Source organism: Artemia franciscana, chromosome 7 (assembly GCF_032884065.1).
Source record: "Artemia franciscana chromosome 7, ASM3288406v1, whole genome shotgun sequence".
In the NCBI taxonomy this organism is placed as follows: domain Eukaryota; kingdom Metazoa; phylum Arthropoda; class Branchiopoda; order Anostraca; family Artemiidae; genus Artemia; species Artemia franciscana.
The window spans coordinates 5,255,787-5,279,153 of NC_088869.1; the positions used below are offsets into that span (position 1 = coordinate 5,255,787).

The window sequence follows — 23,367 nt, forward strand, 5'->3', positions numbered from 1 at the left end:
ATATTATTCTTCACGAAGCCAAGACATTTATTTTGGATTTTTTTTTTGGGGGGGGGGGGATTAAAAGAAGATCAGCTCCCAGAAATCAGGCAAAATTTGGGATTTTGGGGATCAGGGCCTCAAGGTTCCCACCAACACACCTCCCTCAGAGTAAAAAGCCAGCCGAAGGACCACCAAAAAGGAGGACTAGCCAAATGTACGGAGACAGTCTTGTGAAAACAAGGAAGAAATAAGAATGTCCAAACCTTACGTAATTCTCCAAAAAACATTATCAATATGTTTATAAATGAAAAGTAATATCTCCTGAGAATAAAGAAGAGGTTATTAGCCAAATCTTGATACAAAAAGTTTACAAAAACCTTAATGGTAGTCGATGAGAAAGCCAAGAAGTCATTAGAATTTGTTTGATATCTTTTTTATTATCCAGAGTAACTGAATTGCAATTGGATACAAGACAAGTACTTAAGAAAATATATACTTGATTACAGATTACAAAAAGTAACAATAAGTATTTCCAGCAAATAGAATTAGCACTTTAGAAGTAAGAAAGGAAAGGATAGTTGAAAAAACGAGAATTCTGTCAGCCAGTAGCAAAATATGAAGACGAAAAACAAGCAAATATTTCGACAAGGACCTCCGCCAAGTCACCCTCAGTGCTCAAAAGAAACGAGGAAACAAAACAACCACAAAATCAAACTTTTCGAAGTGAATTGATCAACAGGAGAAAAGATACAAAAAAAGGAAAACAGCACTATATACGTCTAATTAATAAAAGAACATTTTTACTTACTACTACTACTAACAACTCACGCTCCTCCTCCATCCCAATCTATCCAAATACTACCTCTTTACAACCTAACAAGAAGTTCCAATTTCCTTTAAATCTTTCTTTATGACAACCTCCCACCCCAGACGAGAACGACCTGCTTTCCGTTTAGCCCTGGACGATTGGCCAATAAGGACAGTCTTCGGCAGTCTGTCATCCTTCATCGCAGAACCTGCCTTAACCATCTCAACCTTTCTTTCATTATAGCCCTGGAAAGCGGGATTGAGCCACACTTTTCGTACAGCCTACTGTTTCAAATACGATCAGTCAGCCGAGTACCCAGAACAATCCGTAGGCAATTTCTCTGGAAAACATCCAGCAAATCTTCATCCGCTTTTCGGAGCATCCATGCTTCAGAGCCATATTTGGCCGCTGTCAAAACTGTACCTTCCAATATCCTAATCTTGGTCTGCAGACTTATCTTCCTGTTCTTCCAATATTTTTTTGTTTGTGAAAAAAAAAACCTGAGCCTTGGCTGTTCTACTTTTAACATCTGCACTGCTCCCACCGTTTTCACTAATAATACTGCCAAGGTAAGCGAAGCTGCCCACCTGATCAATCTTTTCGGTACCCAACGTCTCCTTTTCATCTTCACTTATTCCTAGCCTTAGTGACTTACTCTTCTTAACATTAATTTTCAAATGCATAGTTATGCACCGTGAATTTGGGAGGCACATTTCCACTTAAGAATAAGTATCAAAGCTTCTTAAGACTAGCTGAAAACGAACAAAATCACTCCGCATATGGGGGAGGCAGCCCCCTCCGCAACCCCTCGCTCATCACGTTATACATAATATCTTTATACACGAGCAATAACTGTACATTGTGTATTTATTTTTCTCGAAAACGGCTTCATATTTTTTCGGGAAAATTTGTATCCTAAGATTTTCTTGCCTAGAAAAGCGATCTGTATAAGTCAGAAGTTTGGGAAAATTCGTTAAAAGCCTTACTTTTGGAAAAAAAAATTCTTGTTAGTGACGTCATTTTTGTATCATCATTGTAATATTACAATGACGTTGTCACACTTATGTAGAAAACTGAAGATTCCCATGCATGAAAAAGTTTACATTAAATTGCTTTGTAACAAAGCAAAAAACTGGTAATCGCAAAAATTACCCCCACCCCAGCACTGCATCACAGATGTAGCCTTATCCAAAAATATTCTCAAGAGTCAGAAGGGATTAGAGTTAATTTCTATACCGTCTCCCCTAAACCCCCTTTTATATTTTTCTTAGTTGGGGAGTTAGGAAATTTTTAGGAAATTCAACACCGGTGTATTTTCCATCAGCTTTCAAACTAGGATTTTTTTTTCTGAATTACCGCTAGATTTGAGCATTTTTTAAGCCAACTTTTAAGTCTGAGATATTTTCTTACTATGTTGGAATTTTTTCAATATTTGCTGAGTTACTTACTAGTTCACTTAATATGCAACTTAATCACTTGGCAAAGTAGGTTATCTTCGTTGAGTGTCCATGTTTTAGAAATTAAAAATAATTTGTCTAGAAAACGCTACCTATTCTGTAAGAAAAATCCAGCTTATCACTCGCGTGTGTTCATTCTCAAAACGGCCCAAGCAAACACTACATCTGTCTAGCCCTCAATGATTTCAACTGAACTCCTAATGGAAAAGAGTGTGTCAACTATTTGTCAGAATAATAAAAAAAAGAAGGTTATATCCAAGCTTTAGCAGATGATTCTCCAAGTTTGCTAATTGGTCAACCCCAACATGATTACAATAACTTGGTCAATGAGGCTGTCAGAAAAATCCTCGCAACAACTTTCAATTACTCTTATGGGAACTAAAAACCTGTGTAAGACATCTGTCAAAAGAAAAGAAGGAAATAAGGACTTGTATAGAGTTAAAAAATGAAAAGATTCCCTATTTGCTTTCCCGGTTTGCTATTTGTCAAAAGCCTGGATGTAGGAAAATGAGGGGATAAGCTGGAAATAATCCAGAAAATATTAGTTTTAGTTTTAATATTTCTCGTTTTTCTACGATAAATAATAATAGGGGCTTTTTGTTTAAATTCTTGAAAATTGATGTTCGGTCTGGGGCAATCATGTTACAATTCACCTGGTGTAACATGGTGTAACGCTTGCACCAAGAGTATTGAGGAATATAAGATAAACCCACCTAAAATGTAAGTTTTTCTTATATAGCACTGAAAAAATCTGGAAACTTTACTGTAAGAAACGTTACTTTTCCAGTACTTTTTCCAAGTAATTTTCCAAAACGCAAACAACTTCATATAATGTAATACTACCTATTGGTCAAATGCTTGTTTCTTGTTTCGGATTTTTTTTTCGTTTCCTTTTTTTACATCTCCACTGCTTTTTAATATTTTGTAGATAGGGTGAAGATAAATTTAAGATTTCTAGTGAAATAACTTATAAATAGCTTAATGAATTTTTTAATTTCTTTTTATTAATTTATCACTGATCGGTCCAGTTTTTTAGATATTACATGTTTTTCTTATTTAAAACTAAAACATTCGAGAGCCACGTGGCACCCCAGGTGGCATCCTAGAGCCAGGTGGCACTTCATGAGTTGCATTCAAGGGCTCAATGAGCGTCTACTGCCTTCAGGAATCCCAATAAATTACAGCACCAGCAAGCTCTCTGAGGCCAACACGGCTAGGCACATACTTCTTCAAACTCAATCTGTTCATTCTTTACACCTCACTCTTAACACTCTTTACAGAGCTATACTCTTCACTTTCAAGTTTTACTTTTACACCCTACCATCAAGCTTCAATCTCCTTGTTTATGATCTTTTCTAAACCCCTTCAGGGGCAAACTACTTTCCATTAGGAAACCTTAATATTCAGTTTCCTGGGATTATGAACAGGCATTTGCTCTGCTGATAGATACACTTGGTGATGTAAGAGATAAGAACGGGCAGATAAGAACATATAAAGGATGTAACAGATAAGAACATTAAAGTAACTTGTGTTCTGTACGTGAAAAATACGTTTTACAGCGGTTAAGGTAGGGAGTGAGGGTAGTGCTTATACACAAAACCATCAACAGAGCTGAAGGGGATAATTTTTCTCTAAATGTCTATTTGTGTGTTGAAACAAGTTTGTAAACCTTATCAGCAAAAATATCCTGTTTGGATCACGGAAGCATGTCTCTAGACATTCAAACCAGAGGCAAGTGGCAAGTGTGTTCCGTATAACAGAGAAGTACCGAAACCTGGATCACGTTTTCTTCTTTTTGCGCAGTTTATTTTGAAACTTGAAAATGAAGATAGTGATTGTTTATTCTTTCAATCCTATTTATTGCTAATTTTTGATGTAAAAAAAATCCCTTCAGCTTTATCCTCAGTAGGAGAAAGATCAACAAAAGAAAGCCATATATGTCAAACCTTTCCCTTCGTCGAGTCATTTATAGGTTTCCGGGCAGTTCTCTAACAGAGTCTTAATTATCCAACTGGGAATTTCTAGCTAGATAGGATGGTGAGAACAATTGCCCCTTTCTATTTCTTTTCAGGGCCATTTCTTGGCCTTTTCTCATCTTGCTATCTGGACAAAAATCAATTTAAGTGCAATTTCAGAATTAATTAGGCACAAAGCAGAATGTGTCTCTGAGCGAATTTGACAAATTACCAACAAAACGGAGAGAAACTGGCTAAATTAAAAATATGGTTCTAATTTGGAACCTGCTTAGGACTGAGCAGTGAAGGGGGGAGAGATCCGGCTAATAGCCGAATTCATACGATTTTTAGTCACCTAACATGGTAGGCTACTTTTAGCCTACCATGAATGATGAGAAACAGTTGCTCCCTTTCCACTTCAGTGGCGACCTTTCACCAAAATTTAGGGGATGGGGGCTAAATGTATTTTTCAATATCAAGCGGAGCATCGGTTTTTTTCATTTTCTCAATGAAAAACGAAAAAAAGATCTTTTTCGATATAAATGCTTCCAAAAAAGTATTTTCTACAATCTAGGGGACAAAACTCTAGGGGCAGAGGCCCCCACTCTTTCCCTGGAATTGACGTGAATGTTCCATTTCCTTTCAGGCTTATTACTTGGACTTTCCTCATCTTACTATCGGGACGAAAATCAATTGGGCAACTTTAAGGGCCAATTCGGAATTAATTGGGCACAAAGCAAAATGTGTCTCTTTGATAAATAACCAACAGAACCAAGAGAAACCGGCAAAATTAAAAATATGAATCTAGAACCTCTATGTTAATCATAGATGAACTTAGGACTGCCGAGTGAAAGGGTCAGAGATCAGGACAATAGTGTAATTATATTGAAGTTTTAGTGACCCAACAAGGAACTGCTGATTTCACTGATTCTATCCGGGTATATCTAGTATATCAGGTATATATACAGGTATAGTATATCAGCTATATCAGGGTATCTATATTTTCAAGCAATTTACTTGTTCTGCGTTTTCAAATTACCCCTTCCTTATATCCCCTCTCAATGCTACCCCCTATCCATAATTAATTTCTGAGTAGCCATGCCTGTTTTATATTAGAACCCCTGCTTCTCATATAAATAATTGAAATTTATGAAAAAAAAAACCTACATTCGGTGGTTTTCGGATTAATAGCTATATTATTGAAAGCAAGGTACCAAGGTTCTTCAGGGGCCTTCGACATATCCACTGATTCAACCAAGACGGAATCATCCTTCTAATAACATTAAGATTTACCTATCCTGCCTAGGTATTTCCACATTTACCAAACAATTTACCAGTTTTTCTCCGTTTTCAAATTTGCTCCCCATCCCAATATCACCCAACAACTGGAGTGTCGATAATTGCCCGTGTCGTCTTAAGTAATTAGGTACAATATCAACCAAACCAGAAATAAGTGCCTGAATACATGTCTGTTTCTGTGAGTCAGTTTCTTAATATAAACAATAAAAAAAAACAAAAAAACTTTCCACGAAAACCTTTATTCGATGGATTCAAACCGAAAATCTCAGTAATCAAAGCCAGAAGAAATGCAAATCAAGGCACCAAGGTTCTTTAAAGCTTTCGACATGTACATTGGTTCTGTACAGGCTTCCCACAAGATTTTCCCAAAACATACTTGTTTAGGATATGTCATCACTCAGGCCTTCTTTTTTTTTAGAATAGACAGCCGTCTGGTGAGAATAAAAGTTTTCTCCTAGACAGAAATAAGCATAGAGAAGTGCGCAAAAATACCTAAAAGAGTTGCAACTTTTCTATCAATCGAAAAAATCTAGCATTTTATCAAGTACATCCTTTAACTTTTTTCATCCTTTGATTTTCTATTGAGTGCTTGCTTTTCTTTCCATCGCAACGATCCTCAGGATCCTATTCCCGAACAATAATAATTTTATTTGCAAACCTTGTCCGAAAACGCTGTCTCAGTGGTAAAATTTACATAATCTCATCACCAGAATCAAATTCCGGAATAGACCTCACCAAAGGCGTAATTTGCTATGGGACGGGGGGGGACAACGCCCCTCCGAGGTCTCAGTTTGCCCCCCCCCCTAGCTGAAATTTAGTTTCTTCCAAAATCTGACAAAAATAAGATAAACCTGATTAATTCAAGCATCAACAGAAACAGATCAGTTTTCAGTGCATATTAAATAAAAAAAACAAGTTTTTTTAACTGCAAGTAAGGAGCGACATTAAAACTTAAAGCGAACAGAAATTATTCCGTATATGCAATGGGTTGTCCCCTCCTCAATGCCTCGCTCTTTCCGCTAAAGTATGACTCTTTCTCTCAACTCTACTTTTTAAAACAGTAAAAACTTTAGCTTAAAGAGCGGGGCGTTGAGGAGAGAACAGCCCCTTTCCTATACGGAGTAGTTTCCGTCGTTTTAAGTTTTAACGCCACTCCTTACAATTAGTTAGAAAAACTTTTTTTTGTTTGTTTGTTTTTTATTTAATTTCTGAACGTTTTTGAATTAATGCATGTTTTGATTTTGGCTCTCCGCACATGAATAATTAAAATGGAATATATATATATTAATTTATTTTTTGACTAAATGGCTTCCTCATAGTTTTGATCGGATGATTTTGAGAAAAAAGGGAGCGCGGGAGTAGGCCTAGTTACCCTCCAATTTTTGGTTGCTTAAAAAGGCAACTAGATCTTTTAATTTCAAGAACGTTTTTATTAGTAAAAATATACATAACTTACGAATTAACTTACTTAAGACATAGTTTTTAGGTTTTTTGATTATGCTGAATAAAATGGCTATCTCAGGATTTTGATCCGGTGACTTTGGGAAAAAATGAGCATGGAAGAGGGCCTAGATGCCCTTCAAATTTTTCGGTCACTTAAAAAGGGGACTAGAACTTTTAATTTCCGTTAGAATGAACCGTCTCTTGACATTCTAGGAACACTGAGTCGATACGATCACCACTGGGAAAAAAAAAACAAATAAACACGCATCCGTGATCTGCCTTGTGGCAAAAAATACAAAATTCCACATATTTGTAGGCATGAGCTTAAAACTTCTACTGTAGTTTTCTCTAATACACTAAATCTGATGGTGTGATTTTCGTTAATATTCTATGACTTTTAAGGGGTGTTTCTCCCTATTTTCTAAAATAAGGCAAATTTTCTCAGTCTCGTAACTTTTGATGGATTAGACTAAACTTGATGAAACTTATATATTTAAAATTAACATAAAACTGCGATTCTTTTTTATGTAACTATTGGTATCAAAACCCCGGTTTTTAGAGTTTTGGTGACTATTGATCCGGGTCGCTCCTTACTACAGTTTGTCACCGCGAACTATTTAACTATAAAGTACCTTTATAGTACTCTTAAAGTACTAAATAGTACCTTTATGGTACCAAACGGACATTTTTGGTTTTAATTTCTACTATTATTTTCACTTGATTTCGGAAATTGACTCCATCTTTAGAGTGATTGCTTTTCTTTACATCGCAACGATCCTCAGGATCCTATTCCCAAACAATTTAATATTTTTATTTGCAAACTTTGTACAAAAACGCTGTCTCAGTAGTAAAATTTAGATAGCTATTAGCTATTCTTCTGTGTTATTTCTTAAAAGAAGTAACTTTCGAACAAGACAATAACAAGTCAGTTCATTGTAAGAACAGCAAGTTATGGAACCATTGTACTTTCGGTTCTGAAGACAATAGACGAAGCGTACCAACAACTTCTTGTGTTAATCCGTCCAAGCGAGATCAAATCATCCTTTTAGACTGAATTGACCCGACAAATTTATATTGCATCGCCTCTTAGAAATGAGAAACGTTCACCGGGGAAAAAATGATAAAAAAAAAACCTGTCCAAAAAAAGAAACAATGAAAACACTAAGAAAACAATGGAGTTTTTCTTTCAAAATAACTTAATATTTATAAACTATTACATATTATAACTATATATATTAAACTATAAATATTATATTAATACTTAACTATATCTATATTAATAGTATAATATTAATATTAATTTATTATCAATATTAGTATTATTAATTAATATTAAATTAAAACTTATATTAATTAATTAGTCAGAACGCATTAATATTAATATTAATAATATTAATTTAATATACTAAGCTGCAAATATGAATTTAACATTTATAATATTTATAAACCTCGTTTTATAAACTTTATAACAAAAACACTGTCTCAACGGGAACATTTCGGTAGCTATTTGCTGTTCTGGGTTATTTTCTGAAAATAGTAAATCTCGAACAATACAATAACAAGTCAGTCCATTAATAGTAGTGCAAGTTAATGGAAACTTAAGTACTTTCTCTTTTAAAGACAATGGATGAAGCGCTTCAACAACTCTTTTGTTTTTCTGTCCAAACGAGGTCAAATCATCCTTTTAGGGCGACATGACCCGATAAATTTTCATTGCATCACTTCTAAGGGATAAAGGAAATTCACCGGGGCACTAACATACTTCAAGACATTTTCTTTTTCTGGAAGTTTATTGTAATTTCTTTTCTCCTAACAATTTCTTGGTGAACAATGATAGCAGTATTAGACTGTAATGGTACTACAGTAAAAAACTAAGATTGCAAAATATGATGTCAATCTACATTTGGTTGATTCAACAATTTTTCTGCTAGAGAGGGAGTTAAACGCTTTGACTCCGACAAAGTATTTGAAGGAAAAGAAGACGATTCCAGAAGACAGCAAAAAATGGATGAACTATGTAAATTTAAAGATGCTGAAATTGAATGTGATTTTACGTGATCTACGTAATCTACGTGATCTTACGTGATCTACGTAAGCACCTGTCCCAGTGTATAAGGTATTCTTTCTTTGTGAGAAAATACCGTAGTTTCTCTGCACCAATTCAAGACACTTTATGTCACACTCGGGCCAATCCGATGTTTTCAAGATACCGTAAGACAATAAAGAACACGAGGCGAATCATAGCCATTGAAAAACTACAAGCGCGTTTATATTTTGCCCAGATCTCCAAAAACTTCAAAAAGCAAATGTAAAACGTAAAAAATTCGGCACTATACTCTACAGTCTAAACCGGTGATGCTGATCTCCGTTTCACGGCCCTTCGTCAAGAAATTGAACAAGGGGGGGGGTTTCAGGCCAGTCACTTTGTGCTTCCGCACAAACTTCCTGATTACCTTCCCCATATTTCTCCAAGCTAAACATCTAGAGCAGGGTCGACTCCGACTGAGCTTACTGAGTAGCATCACTGATCCCCGTTCCAAACCAAATAACCAGCGATACCATGAAATTACTTGACCCCCAGTCATTATAGACACAAGATTTCAAAAACGATTTGAAAAGGCGACTCTTCTCCTTTAGAGTTTGCTTTTCAGATTTGTGTTTTTATATTGTCATATGGAATTTAATGTAATTTATTATTCTTATTTTCGCGCTGAGAATGGTTGGGCGGAGGTCTTGGCTGAAATTTTGTAATTTTTTTTTCGTTGCCTGTGAGTGACCTTGTTTTCTTCAATATCCCATGTTTTCTAGTTTTTTCATGCTTAGCCTTAGCTGGTGTTGTCTCAGAAATTAGCAACTGATCTTTGACACTTTATGAAACGAAATATGCTAGAATGATGACTCTAATCCTTATTCTTGTCTCTTAGAGTGGAATGGAGAAAGATCATAATAATGGATTTAAATGGAATTGGTAGCACGTGGACGAGAGAAGCTTTGAAGAGATTGGAGTGAAGAAAGAGTGTGTACAGCTGTCTCGCCCCAGACGGATTGCTGCTGGAGTGAGTTCTTAGTAGTGATACCCAAGATTATCTTTAGGGTTGAATTTTTCAGTGAAGTAGCACCATTTGAGTTACCTCAGTCAAGCGCAAGAAATGGCGTACACAGAATATACGGAAAAATTGAAGATAGGCTTAAATCAAATGATGATTTTATAGACTTATCCATCAGAAAAGGACTTAGCCTGCAGAATTATGTATCATGTGACATAAATTCCATTTTTTAATAGGAACATATACAGCTGTAAAGAGACTAGCAACTTTATTCACGTTTACGACCCTCTGCAGCCTTTTTTCCATATTAATACTGGTTAATTAGTTCATATTGTCTTTGTTAGTATGATTTTATTTTTCACTGTTTATCTTTTAGTTCATTCATTCATTCTTTCATATACAGCTGTTTGTCTGATTTGACGCTATGTTTAGAAAAGTTTATTTCCTCTATTTTACTCTCCTTATCTTATTATTTCTATACATGTTTATCTTGTAATCATCTTGAAAAATATTATAAAATATCTAATAAAAATATTTTGTAAAGATAGGCTTAGAGCAAGTGAGTGATAATATAGACTTATCCACCAGAATAGAACTTGGCCTGCAGAATTATGTAAACTATGTAGGCTGTCACAGGTTAGAAAGTCCTGGGTGACATAAATTCCATTTCTGACAAGAATATATACAGCTATTTGTCTGATATAACGCTATATTTTGAAAAGTTTGTTCCCACTATTTTACTCTCATTATCTTACTATTTGTATAGATATTTATTGGCATATTATTATATAAAAACATATTCGAACAATTTTTTTGTAATACCTTATCTTTACCAAACAGTAAAAAAAAAATTTTCGTCATCAATCGTCAAACAATTCTAAGATAAAGGGGAGGGGATTTTTTTTCAATTTGCAATTCTATTGTTTTTATACAAATCCTTATCTTCAAACATTCAACATCTATCATTTACATCTTTCTTCAAATTATACATCTCACTTAACTTTACGTCTTCAGTATACATTCAATTGCATAAAGCCTTATGCTTAACACAAACCATTTCTCTCTTCTTTTCCAAGCCATCAAGAAGAAATGGGATAGGACTGGAATGGAAATGGCAAGTAGCAATTTGAAAGGAAAGCTACGATTAAGATGCATAACAGAAAGAAACAGTTTTTGTGAGGGGAAGCACTTCTATCATTCTTAAGAAAAGGCATTTGGCATGATGTTATTTGTAAGGTGGAAAATCGTCTTTATATTTCCGGAAGTATTTCATGAATAGTTAAAAGACAAAAGCTTTTTTTTTCAATTTATATGGGTACCATGTTTGAATCAATCACAGAGAAACATTCAATCACAGAGAAACTTTATGTACGGGAAATCTTTTGATTTTAAAGTTTTCATTTATTTTACTGACTTAAAAGTTCAAAGAAGAGAACCATTGCAGTGGAGTATAAACTATTTGGTCTTTTTGCTGACCCTAAATTTCACACAGAAACAAAGAAGAACCAATCAGGCTCGAAAAGGCGGGGTTAAGTGGCTTCTCTTTCTGACAGAGGCTTAGGGGTAATGTGATTGGCTTAAGAAAATATGTCACTGTTTGAAAATAATGCATTTAAAGCAAACTTTTTGCTTCAAAATTATTGCAAGGCAATCTCTCTTATTCTCTTTATTCTAATTTTTTTAGAACTTCTAAAAGAGTTTATTATTTAATTAAACGGCCTTTGTGATTCAGAAGTCATTCTTAAATAATTGGAAAAAAAAAATCAAACTTTAGAGTTAAGAACAAGGTATTCAGAAGACGGCGACCCCCCTTATATAGGTAATAATTCCTGTCCATTTTATGTTTTAATGTTGCTCCTTACTTTCAGTTGAAAAAACGATGTTTTTTTTATTTAATTTCTGTTTTTTTAAATAATTCTGGGAAATCTGGCTTCCTCTCCATGGAAATGTCCCTTCTCCTACGAAAAATCCATAATAGAAAGATCCTACACATAGCCCCCCACCCTCCACCAGAAAAATTTCCCCTGAGAAACGTCTGTATACTCTCCGATAACCAATATTATATGCAAACAAACGGCAAAGTTCATAACTTGCGGCCTTTCCTCATGGGAATAGAGGGGGGGGGGGTCAAGTCATCCTCAAAGACATAATTATTATATTTTTCGGCTATGCTGAAAAAAATGCCTATCTCAAAATTCTGATCAGGTGACTTTGGGGGGAAAAGGAGTGTGTAAGGGGGGATAGCTGCCCTCCAATATTTTTTGTCACTTGAAAAGGGCACTAGAACTTTTGATTTTCGATCAACTGAGGCCTCTCCACCGATCTTTTACGATCACTTGTTCCATATGATCACCCCTGGTAAAAAGAAAACAACAAAAATAAACACCCATACGTGATCTTTCTTCTGGCAAAACATGCAAAATTCCACATTTTTGTACATAGGAGCTTGAAACCTCTACAGTAGGGTTCTCTGGTATTCCGAATCTGATGGTGTCATTTTCATTAAGATCACTTGATTTTTGGGAATGTTTCCTCCTTTTTCAAAAATTGGACTAATTTTCTTGAGGCTCGTAACTTTTGATGGTTAACATAAAATTTGTTCAATTTTACATAACAAAGTTTATGATAACAAACTGTAAGTAAGGAACGACCCGGCTCAATAGTAACCGAAACTCTAAAAAAACGGAATTTTGATACCAATAGATAAATCAAAAGAATCTGATGTTTATGCTGATTTCAAATACACAAGTTTCGAAAAGTTTAATGTTACCCATCCAAAGTTACGAACCTGAGAAAATTTGCCTTATTTTCGAAATAAGGGGGAAATACCCCCTAAAAATCATATGATCTTAATGAAAATAACACCATCAGATTCAGTATATCAGAGAACCTATCTGCTCCTATCTGCAAAGATGTGGAATTTTGCATTTTTTGCCAGAAGAAAGATATCAGATGCGTGTTTATTTGTTTTTTGTTGTTTTTTTCGCAGGGGTGATCGTATCAACCCTGTGGTCCAAGAATATCGTGAGAGGTTTCATTTGAACGGAAATTAAAAGTTTTAGCGCTCTTTTTAAGTGACTAAAAAATTGCTGCTTACGCTAAAGTGCTTTAGTTCTTTCAAAAGAGATTTTTATTCTTATTAAACAGCCTTAATGATTCAGGAGTCATTCTTAAAGAATTGGAACAAAATTCAAACTTTAGCGTAAAGAGTGATGTGTTAACTAGGGGGTGAACTCCCCCCCTCATATACCTAATAATTTCTGTTCGTTTAAGTTTTTAATGTTGCTCCTTACTTTCAGTTGAAAAACTTGTTTTTTAATTTAATTTTGAGCAAAATGTATCAGTTGTTATCAAAACCGAGTTTCTTAGAGTTTCGATTACTATTGAGCCGCACCGCTCCTCACTTACAGTTCGTTACCACGAACTGTTTGACCGAAGTTTAGGAGCGATGTGACTGGCTTAAGAAAATATGTCACCGACTTAAAAATAATTCATATAAAGCACACTTTTGCCACAAAATTATTGGAAGGTAATTTCTCTTATTCTCTTTGATTCAATCAAGTATATCACCTTTTATACTTCTTCAGTATAAATTCAGTTGCATAAAGCCTTATGAATCATTTCTCCGTTTTCTTCTGAACCAACAGGAGAGAATGGGTAGGACGGGGATGGAAAGGACAACTAGGATTTCGAAAGGAAAGCAACTATTAGAATTAATAGCAGAAAGAAGTAGTTGTTTTGAGGGGAAACGTTTCCATCATCCTTAAGAAAAGGCGCTTGAAATGTTGTTGTTCTTAAGGTAGAAAATCGTCTTTAAATTTCTGAAATTATTTCCATTCTCCCCCCCCCCTAAACAGTTTTTCAATCGCTATCCAAACTTTTCAAATTTGCCCAAGCTTTCAAAGAAAGTTCTTTGATAGCTGACTATGTGTGTATGTGTGGGTGTGTGGAGGAGGGGGGCGGGGTAATCCTTAGCCTGATTTAATTTGAAAGATAATATTTGAACTAAACTTGTAATGTAATGCTAAGGGGGTGGCAAGTCCCTACCTTCTCGTTAGTGAAAGGCTTGTTTATAACAAAATAGTAATTTTCAAAATCAAGGCATGGTGAACATAATGTTAAACATTATTTTAAAGGTTGGATGTGTACACAATTGGATGATGGCCATGTGTACACAATCCCTTCGGGTTTAGGATAACTCTTAACAAACTATTAAAACCGGAGATAAAACAAATAAACGACAGCAAGTTTTTTTTGAATGATTCTTTTTATAAGCAGACATGGTAATATAGACTATATCAGGTTAGATACTGTTTTCCTTAATTCTTTAAGAAGAACCCCCTAGCACAAGAGCAATAGATACCAAAATGACCCAAGAATCGATGGGCAGATTTAGTTTTATTAGCTTTACAAAATAAGTTATCCCTTCTAATGATTTCAAAGCAAGGAGGCTCCAATTTTCAGAAATCACGTGAACCAATGACACGTGCCAAGCATTGAGAAAGTGTTCCAAGCGTGGCGGATATGCATCATGCGTGGCGTAACTGTGCCACGCACGACAAAACTGTGACATATGTTGTATACCAGGTTGTGGAAGGTGGATGACCACTCGTTTGAAAGGCAATCGGTGATTAAAATTCCTAAAAATAACTAACTGTTTGCTGCCTATAATAACTACGTTCTGTAATGTTTTCAGGAAATCATTCAGGAACTTCATCTTAAAGAGTGGTGGGAGTGAGGAGGCATTCTACTAGTCGCCTCTGTGAATGTACAGAATAGCTTGTATTTACTAGAAATATTAAATTTTCTCTTTACATAAGGGCAAATTTATAGACTGTACTGTGCCACTATATCTTTTGTTGCTTAAAAAGGGTACTAGAACTTTAGGTTTCAGTTTTAATGAGTTTTCTCCCTATATTCTACGACCGTGGTTTGTTTCAGTCACCCCTAGTGGAGGAAACACGGATTGACAGATTATCCAGAGTTTATAACAAAAACGTACGCAGGGATGTGAAAAGTTTCTATTTGTGTCTGAATTTGTCAATATTTCTGGAGAGACATCCCTTGATTTGATGTTAGGGGGGTGGGATATCCTCTGTCCATTCTGCGTTCAGATATGGTGTATAAGTAATTCTAAGCCTTGCTTGACCTTGAAGAAATAAATTACTTTTTGTCTCAATAACGGCTTGTCTCCCCGACCTTTCAAGAAATGTATGTGTCTCAGCGAATGTTATCACGGGACGAAAATTCAATAAGAAATCTTTCTCACTTTCTAACATGTTTTTGAAAAAAAAAAGTGAGAAATATTCTTTCGGTTGCGAAAATGAAATTGTCACATGAAATTCTTAGCATGAAACAATTTCCGAGCAATTTTTTATGCTGACTATGTTTGTGCCCGTATTATTAATAAAATATCGTTTAAAGGATCAACAGAAAGAGCCAGTCGAGAAGAGAAAGAAACTCTATTCTCATTACCAAAGGTCTTGTTTAGGTTGGGACATATCAAACAGTTCGTGGCAACAAACTGTAAGGAGCAGCCCGTCTCAATAGTAACCAAAATTCTAAAAAACGAAATTTTGATACCAATAGATAAATTTTTATACTGATTTCAAATATACAATTTTCATTAAGTTTAGTCTCAAAGTTTCAAGTTTTATTAAGTTTCATTCAGTTTCGACAAGTTTAGTGTTACCCATCAAAGATTAAGAACCTGAGAAAATTGGGTTGTTTTCAAAAAAAGGTGGAAACACCCCCTAAAAGTCATAGAATCGTAAAATCCCATCATCAGATTCAGCGCATCATAGGACTTTATCGTAGAAGTTCAAATTTTGTCCCAATTCTTTAAGAACGAATTTTGAGCCAATATGTTCGTTTACTTGGAACAATAAGAAGCTTTTTTCAAAAGGGCTAAAAAACTTTAGCGAAAAGAGCGAGGTGATGAGGAGGAGGCAATCCCCTTTATATACGTAAATATTTCTGTTCGTTTTAAACTTTAAAGTTGCTCCTTACTTTCGATTGAAAAAACTAATTTTTTTAATTAATTTAAAACAAATCGGGAAGTTTTAATATACATTTTTGTCGTCACACCAGTATATAAATTCCACAAACTTGAGAAAAACGGACTAAATCCCTGGCTCAAGGGAACTTTGCTGATTTTTATTTATGAGATTTTGCCGCCCACACACAGGATTAGTTTTTGTCTTTGTTTGTTTCGGTATTTTTCCGACTTGTGCCACTTGCTCCTGCGCCAAAGTTTGTTTTTGTCATTTTTTATATATCTTGTTATGTAGTGGAAGTCTATTCAAGTTAAACGTAAAAAAAAAGAATGATGGTTCCATTTTCCTTCATAAAATACGGCAAAAAAATCTGTTAGCTGTTCTGTCGCGATAAGTAGAGTTGATAGTTCAGTTATGTTGTTTATTAATACTCATTCTCATTCTACTATATTTTTCTCATTTTGTTCTTGTTTTTGATCTGGTGATCTTTCCTCAAAATTACTTGTTGCTATGTTCATGATGTTCAACAGCAACAAAAAAATAATTAAGAAATCAAACAAGGGTTGTTCTTCCGCGAACAAATCAAACAAGGGCGGATTATTCCGTAAAACAAAAGAATTGACTCTAGTTCAGTTGTCTCAATTCATTGACATTAACACTCTCCTATTTTGATACTATCTTATTTGATACTCTCTTATTTTTTATTCTGACTTCTTTTTATAAACGCTGAGCTTTAAGGGGAACGACCTATCCCCACCTTGGCTAAACCTAAATCCCCCTATCCTCGTCTGATTGTCTTCGGTGCCCAAAATAAAGGAAGAAAAAAAGGTATGTATAGAAGAAAAAACTTTTGGAATAATTTCACAAAAATAAAGAATTGGCTTTGGTTCAATTGACTCAATTCTCTGGCATTGATACTCTCTTATTTCGTACTCCCCCTTATCTCTTATTTTGCCTAAAATCTTCGAGCTTTGAGGGGGATGACCCATCCTCCCCTCGGCTAAGCCTATGTCCCCTCGTCCTCATCTGAGGTTGATACTAAAGAGTGTGCTTTCCAAGACCTGTATATTATTGCAGTGATATAATAAGTTCTTAAATCTTATGAAGTCGCTTAAGATGATAGATAGCGACTTGATCAAATCCCTAAAGATTTTTATCAACTAAATAGTTTTTTTCATGTCCTTGTGCAAGTTCACACGTTCGAGTTCTATAAGGTATTCTTTTACGATGAATTATGTAGCCTACTTATAAAGTCAAGATTTATTTCTTTTACCACCTTTATAATATATCTAATATAAATAGGTATGAGAAGACACTGTGTACTCATAACGTGTGGAAAACGAAGAACAAAACAAATGAAAAAAACCAAAAGACACTGGCTGAAAATTATCCTCATTTTTTTCTTGACTATATATTTTTTTTTCTCCGTTCTACGTTTTTTGGTGCAGTATTTATCCAAATAATAGACCATGAAAAGACTTAAATTTAAACAACGGTTATTGATTTTTTTCAAACAAAAACTCAATAAGGCCCTAATTCTAATAGGAAGTGTTTTTATTCTAACGACTAGAATATTTGTGATCGTATCCCTGCAGAGAACGGAAACAAAACAGCATTTCCCTGACATCAGGAAATAGGTTTCTTAGGAATGGACATCAAGGATGATGGGCCTCTTGGTTGCTAGCTGTTATAGATGAAGCCTTAGACACGGGGATGAAACAACTTGGGCGTTCCCGAAGGGATTTATCTTATTCTAGCGTTTCATAACATGTCCTGACTTAAGATAGTTATATACTTGAATCGTTTAAGCGTATTTAAGATTTCAAACATTATGATTTAAAATAGAGAATATTTTAAGTAAATATTTTAATATTATATTATTTAGTAATGTGGATCATATTTATGTCAATTACCAAGGACAGCGAAAATGAATTCTAATTCGAAACTTACACAACCATACGCATCTTAAAAACAAAAGAAAAATTAATAATTCAACTTTTATTCAAAAATATATCCATTTGTAGGTATGCTGTTTCTTATAGTAGTTGACGTCAAGTAAGAAAAAAAAAATAAAACATAAAAAACGAACTAAAAACCACTAATATCATTTGACACTAGGTAGCTGAAGAATTTGTAGCTTTCATGGTAGGGTTGTTTTTCGGACTCAACAGATATTTAATGTTTAAACTCTTAAGAACAAACAGCTTTGTCACATTTAACTAATTAATTTTGCTTATTTATTTTCACGGTTCAACGTGGCAACACTGAAAAAATACAATACCGATCTAAACACTTTATAATTTTTAAATAAATAAAATCTTAGAAAATTACAGTTTTCAGGTATGAGTAACCTAAGATGGCCCTAGAAGGGGGGGGGGGGATTTTCATTTTTATATCCTTGGTACTTCAAAATATTTGACAGTACCTACTATAGACGATAGAACAAAACCGAACAAGGGGAAAATTCAGTTGATACTGTGGAGACAAATGAATTTTAGTACAGGGATGTTCCCGGGTATTGGAATACCTGAAGGACAATTTCTTTGCGTTGAACAAACAGTGAATTAATTACTTTTTCCACTGTCAGAATTTGCAGTAAAAGTCCTCAAAAGAGGAAATTATGCTTGATGTTTTAGCTCTTTCTATTAATTTTAGTCAATTAAATATTGATTAATTTAACTCATCCATTTTTGGATTTAATTCATTAAATATTTTAATTAAGGTGTGGCATTTCAGCTCTTTCAAATTTGGTTAATCCTCACAGGCTCCTTTTCAGCACTTTCCTAAATCTTATCATCCTATTTAAATCTCCTTTCTGACGTTATCCGAAAAGCGGTGGCATTTTTTAGTCTAACGCCGTAGCCATGGCAAGTCTAACGCCAGCGTAAAACTAATTTTAGCCATGGCAAGTCTAACGCCAGCGTAAAACCAATTTTAGCCATGGCAAGTCTAACGCCAGCGTAAAACCAATTCTAGCCATGGCAAGTCTAACGCCAGCGTAAAACCAATTTTAGCCATGGCAAGTCTAACGCCAGCGTAAAACCAATTTTAGCCATGGCAAGTCTAACGCCAGCGTAAAACCAATTTTAGCCATGGCAAGTCTAACGCCAGCGTAAAACCAATTTTAGCCATGGCAAGTCTAACGCCAGCGTAAAACCAATTTTAGCCATTGCAAGTCTAATGCCAGCGTAAAACCAATTTTAGTCATGGCAAGTCTAACGCCAGCGTAAAACCAATTTTAGCCATGGCACAAAGACCTTAATTTTTAGTGATTGGATAAAGCGAGTTTTGGTGGACCATAGAAACTAGCAAATCTTATCAACTGGCAACATTACTGATATATCAGAAATGGTTTGTGCTTCTAGTTGATCTTGTCTAGCGCGATGTTAACGACATGATAAAAGAGAGTTTTTCAAAAACTGTTAAAAATCTAGCTCTATTTTGGAGTTCAATGAAGTTTAAATTTCAGTATGTAATATAGATATTATATTTCAGTATGTAAACCTCTTTTTTATTTTTTGAGAAATTAAAGTTGCCCTAGATACCTCAATGCTAGATTTAAGACAATATGAAACAGATAATCAAATGTTAAAAAAAAAGAAGATGGCATTGTTCAACATGGCTAGTTAATTATTGAAACGTTGGGAACAAGAATTTGGGCCCTTTTAATATAAAGAATTATCATTTAAGATAATTTTTTAAAATTGCGTCTGAGAAACCCATGATAAACAATACTTTAGAACCACTTCTATTGACATATTTAAGACAACATAGACAGAAGCTGATTAAGGAAATATAGGATCGCTCATTCTGGCTATTTAATTATTGAATTTACCGTCTTCAATCGTTTGAGTCAGAAAGTCAGTAAAATGCTCCTTTTATGCTAGGCTCTTGCTATCGCCTCATCCGCCTAAAGAGTTACTGTGTTATTGTTAAATTTGAGCGTGGCTTTTTTCTGTTACTCCATTCCCTTCTTCCTGTATAGTGGGTTATAAATAAATTATTATTAGTATTATTGTTGATAATGTTAGAATTTAGGACCAGGTAGCTTTTCATATGATTCATGATATATAACACATGCTTTATTTGTATTGTTTGATATATTCGTGGGTGAGCTTATGCTTAGTTCTACTAAGATAATTGCCTGCTTAAATTAAACATGAATTAGAACCTTAGCGTAAATTTAAAAAAATAGTGTTTAAGATTCAGAATCTAATGATCCCAAGGAAATATTTGACGCTATTTACTTTCCCATCACTTAGAATTATCTTTTTATTGACGTCAGAAAAAAAGATGGAAGGCTACTGATTCATAAATATATGCAATTGGTCAACAAGGCCATTCGATTATTGCAACTCTACGTAACAAAATAAGATAACTCTTAATGGCGTTCAGACACACAACTCGGTCTTGGATCAATTCCTAAATTTTAACATTATTAAAGTTACGACCAATCATGTTGAAGATTCAGTTAAATATAAACCTCTTCACCTGTGTCCCGGATGCCCCGATGGGTCACGTTGGCCCAATCCCCTTTACAAGTTGCCACCATCTCCTTTACACGTTGACATATTAGATGTTTGTAGGATGTGCCTTCAACCGCTTGCTTTAAAAATTGCTAGAGGTCATTGCCAAAGTTTTCACTCGATCTCTTCCTTGGTCTGCTAGGCTAGCGGCTGCCGTGCACTCTACCTCCGAAAACCTTTTGGCAGTCATGAATTCTCCATCCAGTGAAGGTGGACAAGGTTTCTAAGTTGTTGTCGTCGCACTTTCTGAAGTATTGAAAGTATTTCAATACTTTCAATAATACTTTAATACTTTCAATAAGTATTAAATTGTATTATTAATAATAATACTTTCAATATACTTTCAATAAGTATTTCAATACTTTCAAGAAAATACTTTCTTGAAGTATTTCCATCGAGGTTGTTACATGGCAAAGATATTTTTTTTCGAATACCAAAATTTTGCGCTCTAATTTCAGCGTCCACGTCTCACAGGCCTACAAAGTAACAGGAACGACGAAGGAGGCAAAGAGTCACAGGTTTCGTTTTATTGACAAATGTTTATTCTTTAAGAGGGAGAGCCCTTCCCACTTGAATCTAGAACTTCTTAGAGCAAGAACTATAGACGAATCAGATTCAACATTCAAAATAATCGAGAATTGGTCCGAGACTGAGTTCCCCGTCTAAACCCTGTTTTAATTCAATGCTTGATACGTGGTATGCTTAAGATAATATCTACCTCAGGGGGTGACAACTGGGGGAGTGGGAAGCCTTTTGTATATTCGTTAAAAAAGAACGATAGATCCCTAAATTTTGAAAGATGTTTTCTGTATCTTTAATAAAAGAGATCGAGTACCAAATTCATGCCCCCCCCCACAATTATTTTTGCCATTAGTATCACTGGTCGTGTTAACATTTGTGTTTGAGCATATGCATAGGTATAATAGAATACTTACATATTGTTGTCAAATTGATTGATTGGACGACATCACAGTTATCTCTCACTTCTAAATAAGTAATTTCACATCGATACAGCCCTTCGTCGTTTCTACTGACTGCTTTAATCAGAAGACCAGAATGGCTAGAACTGGCGTTAAATTGGAACTCCGATCTAAAATGAACAAAACCATAAAAACGGGATTATGATCGCTTTTGGGGAGGGCTAATAACTTAAAGGTGGTTAAAATGTCTTCGAAAATATAAAATATAATTGAGTTTCCTTCCAAAACAAGGGATGCAAATTAACCCTGAAACTGTTATATATATATGTATATATATATATATATATATATATATATATATATATATATATATATATATATATATATATATATATATATATATATATATATATATATATATATATATATATATATATATATATATATATATATATATATACCAAGTGGTTTGACTTTTTGAAGTTTGACTTCAAGAAAGTTTGACTCTTTGCCACAGTTCTACTTTTTAAAACAATTAAAAGCTTTAGCGTAAAGAGCAAGGAATTGCGGAAGGGACAACCTATTTCATATACGGAGTAATTTCTGTTCGTTTTAAGTTTCAATGTCGCTCCTTACTTTCAGCTAAAAAAATTAGTTTTTTTTATTTAATTATTAGTAAAGACGGTGAGAACAGTGAAGATGTTAAAAGTAGAATAGCCAAGGCTCAGGGTGTTTTTTTTTCACAGTTAAGAAAAAATTGGAAGAATAGGAAGATAAGTCTGCAAACCAAGATAAGAATATTAGAAGCTACAGTAACGACAGTGGTCAAATACGGCTCTGAAGCTTGGGCGATCCAAAAAGCGGATGAAGATTTGCTAGACGTTTTCCAGAGAAATTGCCTCCGGATTGTTCTGGGTACCCGGCTGACTGACCGTATTTCAAATAGTAGATTGTACGAAAAATGTGGTTCAATCCCGCTTTCTAGGGCTATAATGAAAGAAAGCTTGAGATGGCTAGGCCACGTTCTGCGGATGAAGGACGACAGATTGCCAAAGATTGTCGTTTTCAGCCACCCATCTAGGGCTAAACGGTAAGCAGGTCACCCACGGTTGGGGTGGGAGGATGTCATAACGAAAGATTTAAAAGAAATGGTAACTTTCTGGGAGAGTGTAAAGAGGGAGACTTTGAATAGACTCGGCTGGAGGGAGAGCGTGTGTAACTGCGTTGGTCTCAAGTGGTTTGGTGCTGCGGTGAGTTGCTAGTAGTAGTAGTTACTTCTATTGCCACTACCCTGAAAAGTTCTTTTTTTTTCAAAATTTCCTCCAAGGGAAATAAAGTACGGATTAAATTCACGTTTTCTAAGGAGTCAAATGTTGCTCTGAGAGCCAGATAAAAACACGACGAAAAATGGCCTTGGCCTTCATATGGTCGAATAATTGGCTTGCTTCTGTTTCGGAACAGAGTTGGAATTTTTTATTTTTGTTTTTATTCAGTTCCCTACATATAAAATAAATCTACATTTTATCAATTTAACAGCTAAATAAACTATTAAGTAAAAAAAAGTAAAATAATAAACAAAATAATATAAAATAAAATATCAAATACAGCATCCTACTCATGTACTGACTATATATATGCAACGTTGGCATTATTTTTACCTAGGTAATTAATTTTTTTATTCAATTTTTTTTTTAATACGAAGGCTTGACAGAATATCAATTTTCATCAGACATACCAACTAAAATACACAAAGTATCTTGGACGAATTTACGTAACGAAATTAAGCGTCTTAAGTCTGAGCTTAATTCTATGGAAGACTAAAACTACTTGCCGCGCGAAAATACTTTTGAAGCAACAGAAGGGTTTTTTCAAGTTAATGAAGAGAATATGTCATGTGTATTCATTGTGCAGACAGGATCATCGGTGCCTTTATT

The 23,367-nt window shown here is 34.7% G+C and overlaps 1 protein-coding gene across 15 annotated transcripts in view; it reads right to left on the minus strand.

Moving 5' to 3' along the window:
- Positions 1-23,367, minus strand: part of LOC136028761 (hemicentin-1-like) — a 266,427-nt gene that overhangs the window by 169,740 nt on the left and 73,320 nt on the right. For all 15 annotated transcript variants that reach the window (XM_065706646.1, XM_065706644.1, XM_065706649.1 and 12 more), the window contains exon 3: positions 21,449-21,603. In XM_065706646.1, the coding sequence (XP_065562718.1) occupies positions 21,449-21,603 (155 nt within the window). The remainder of the gene's footprint in view (positions 1-21,448; positions 21,604-23,367) is intronic.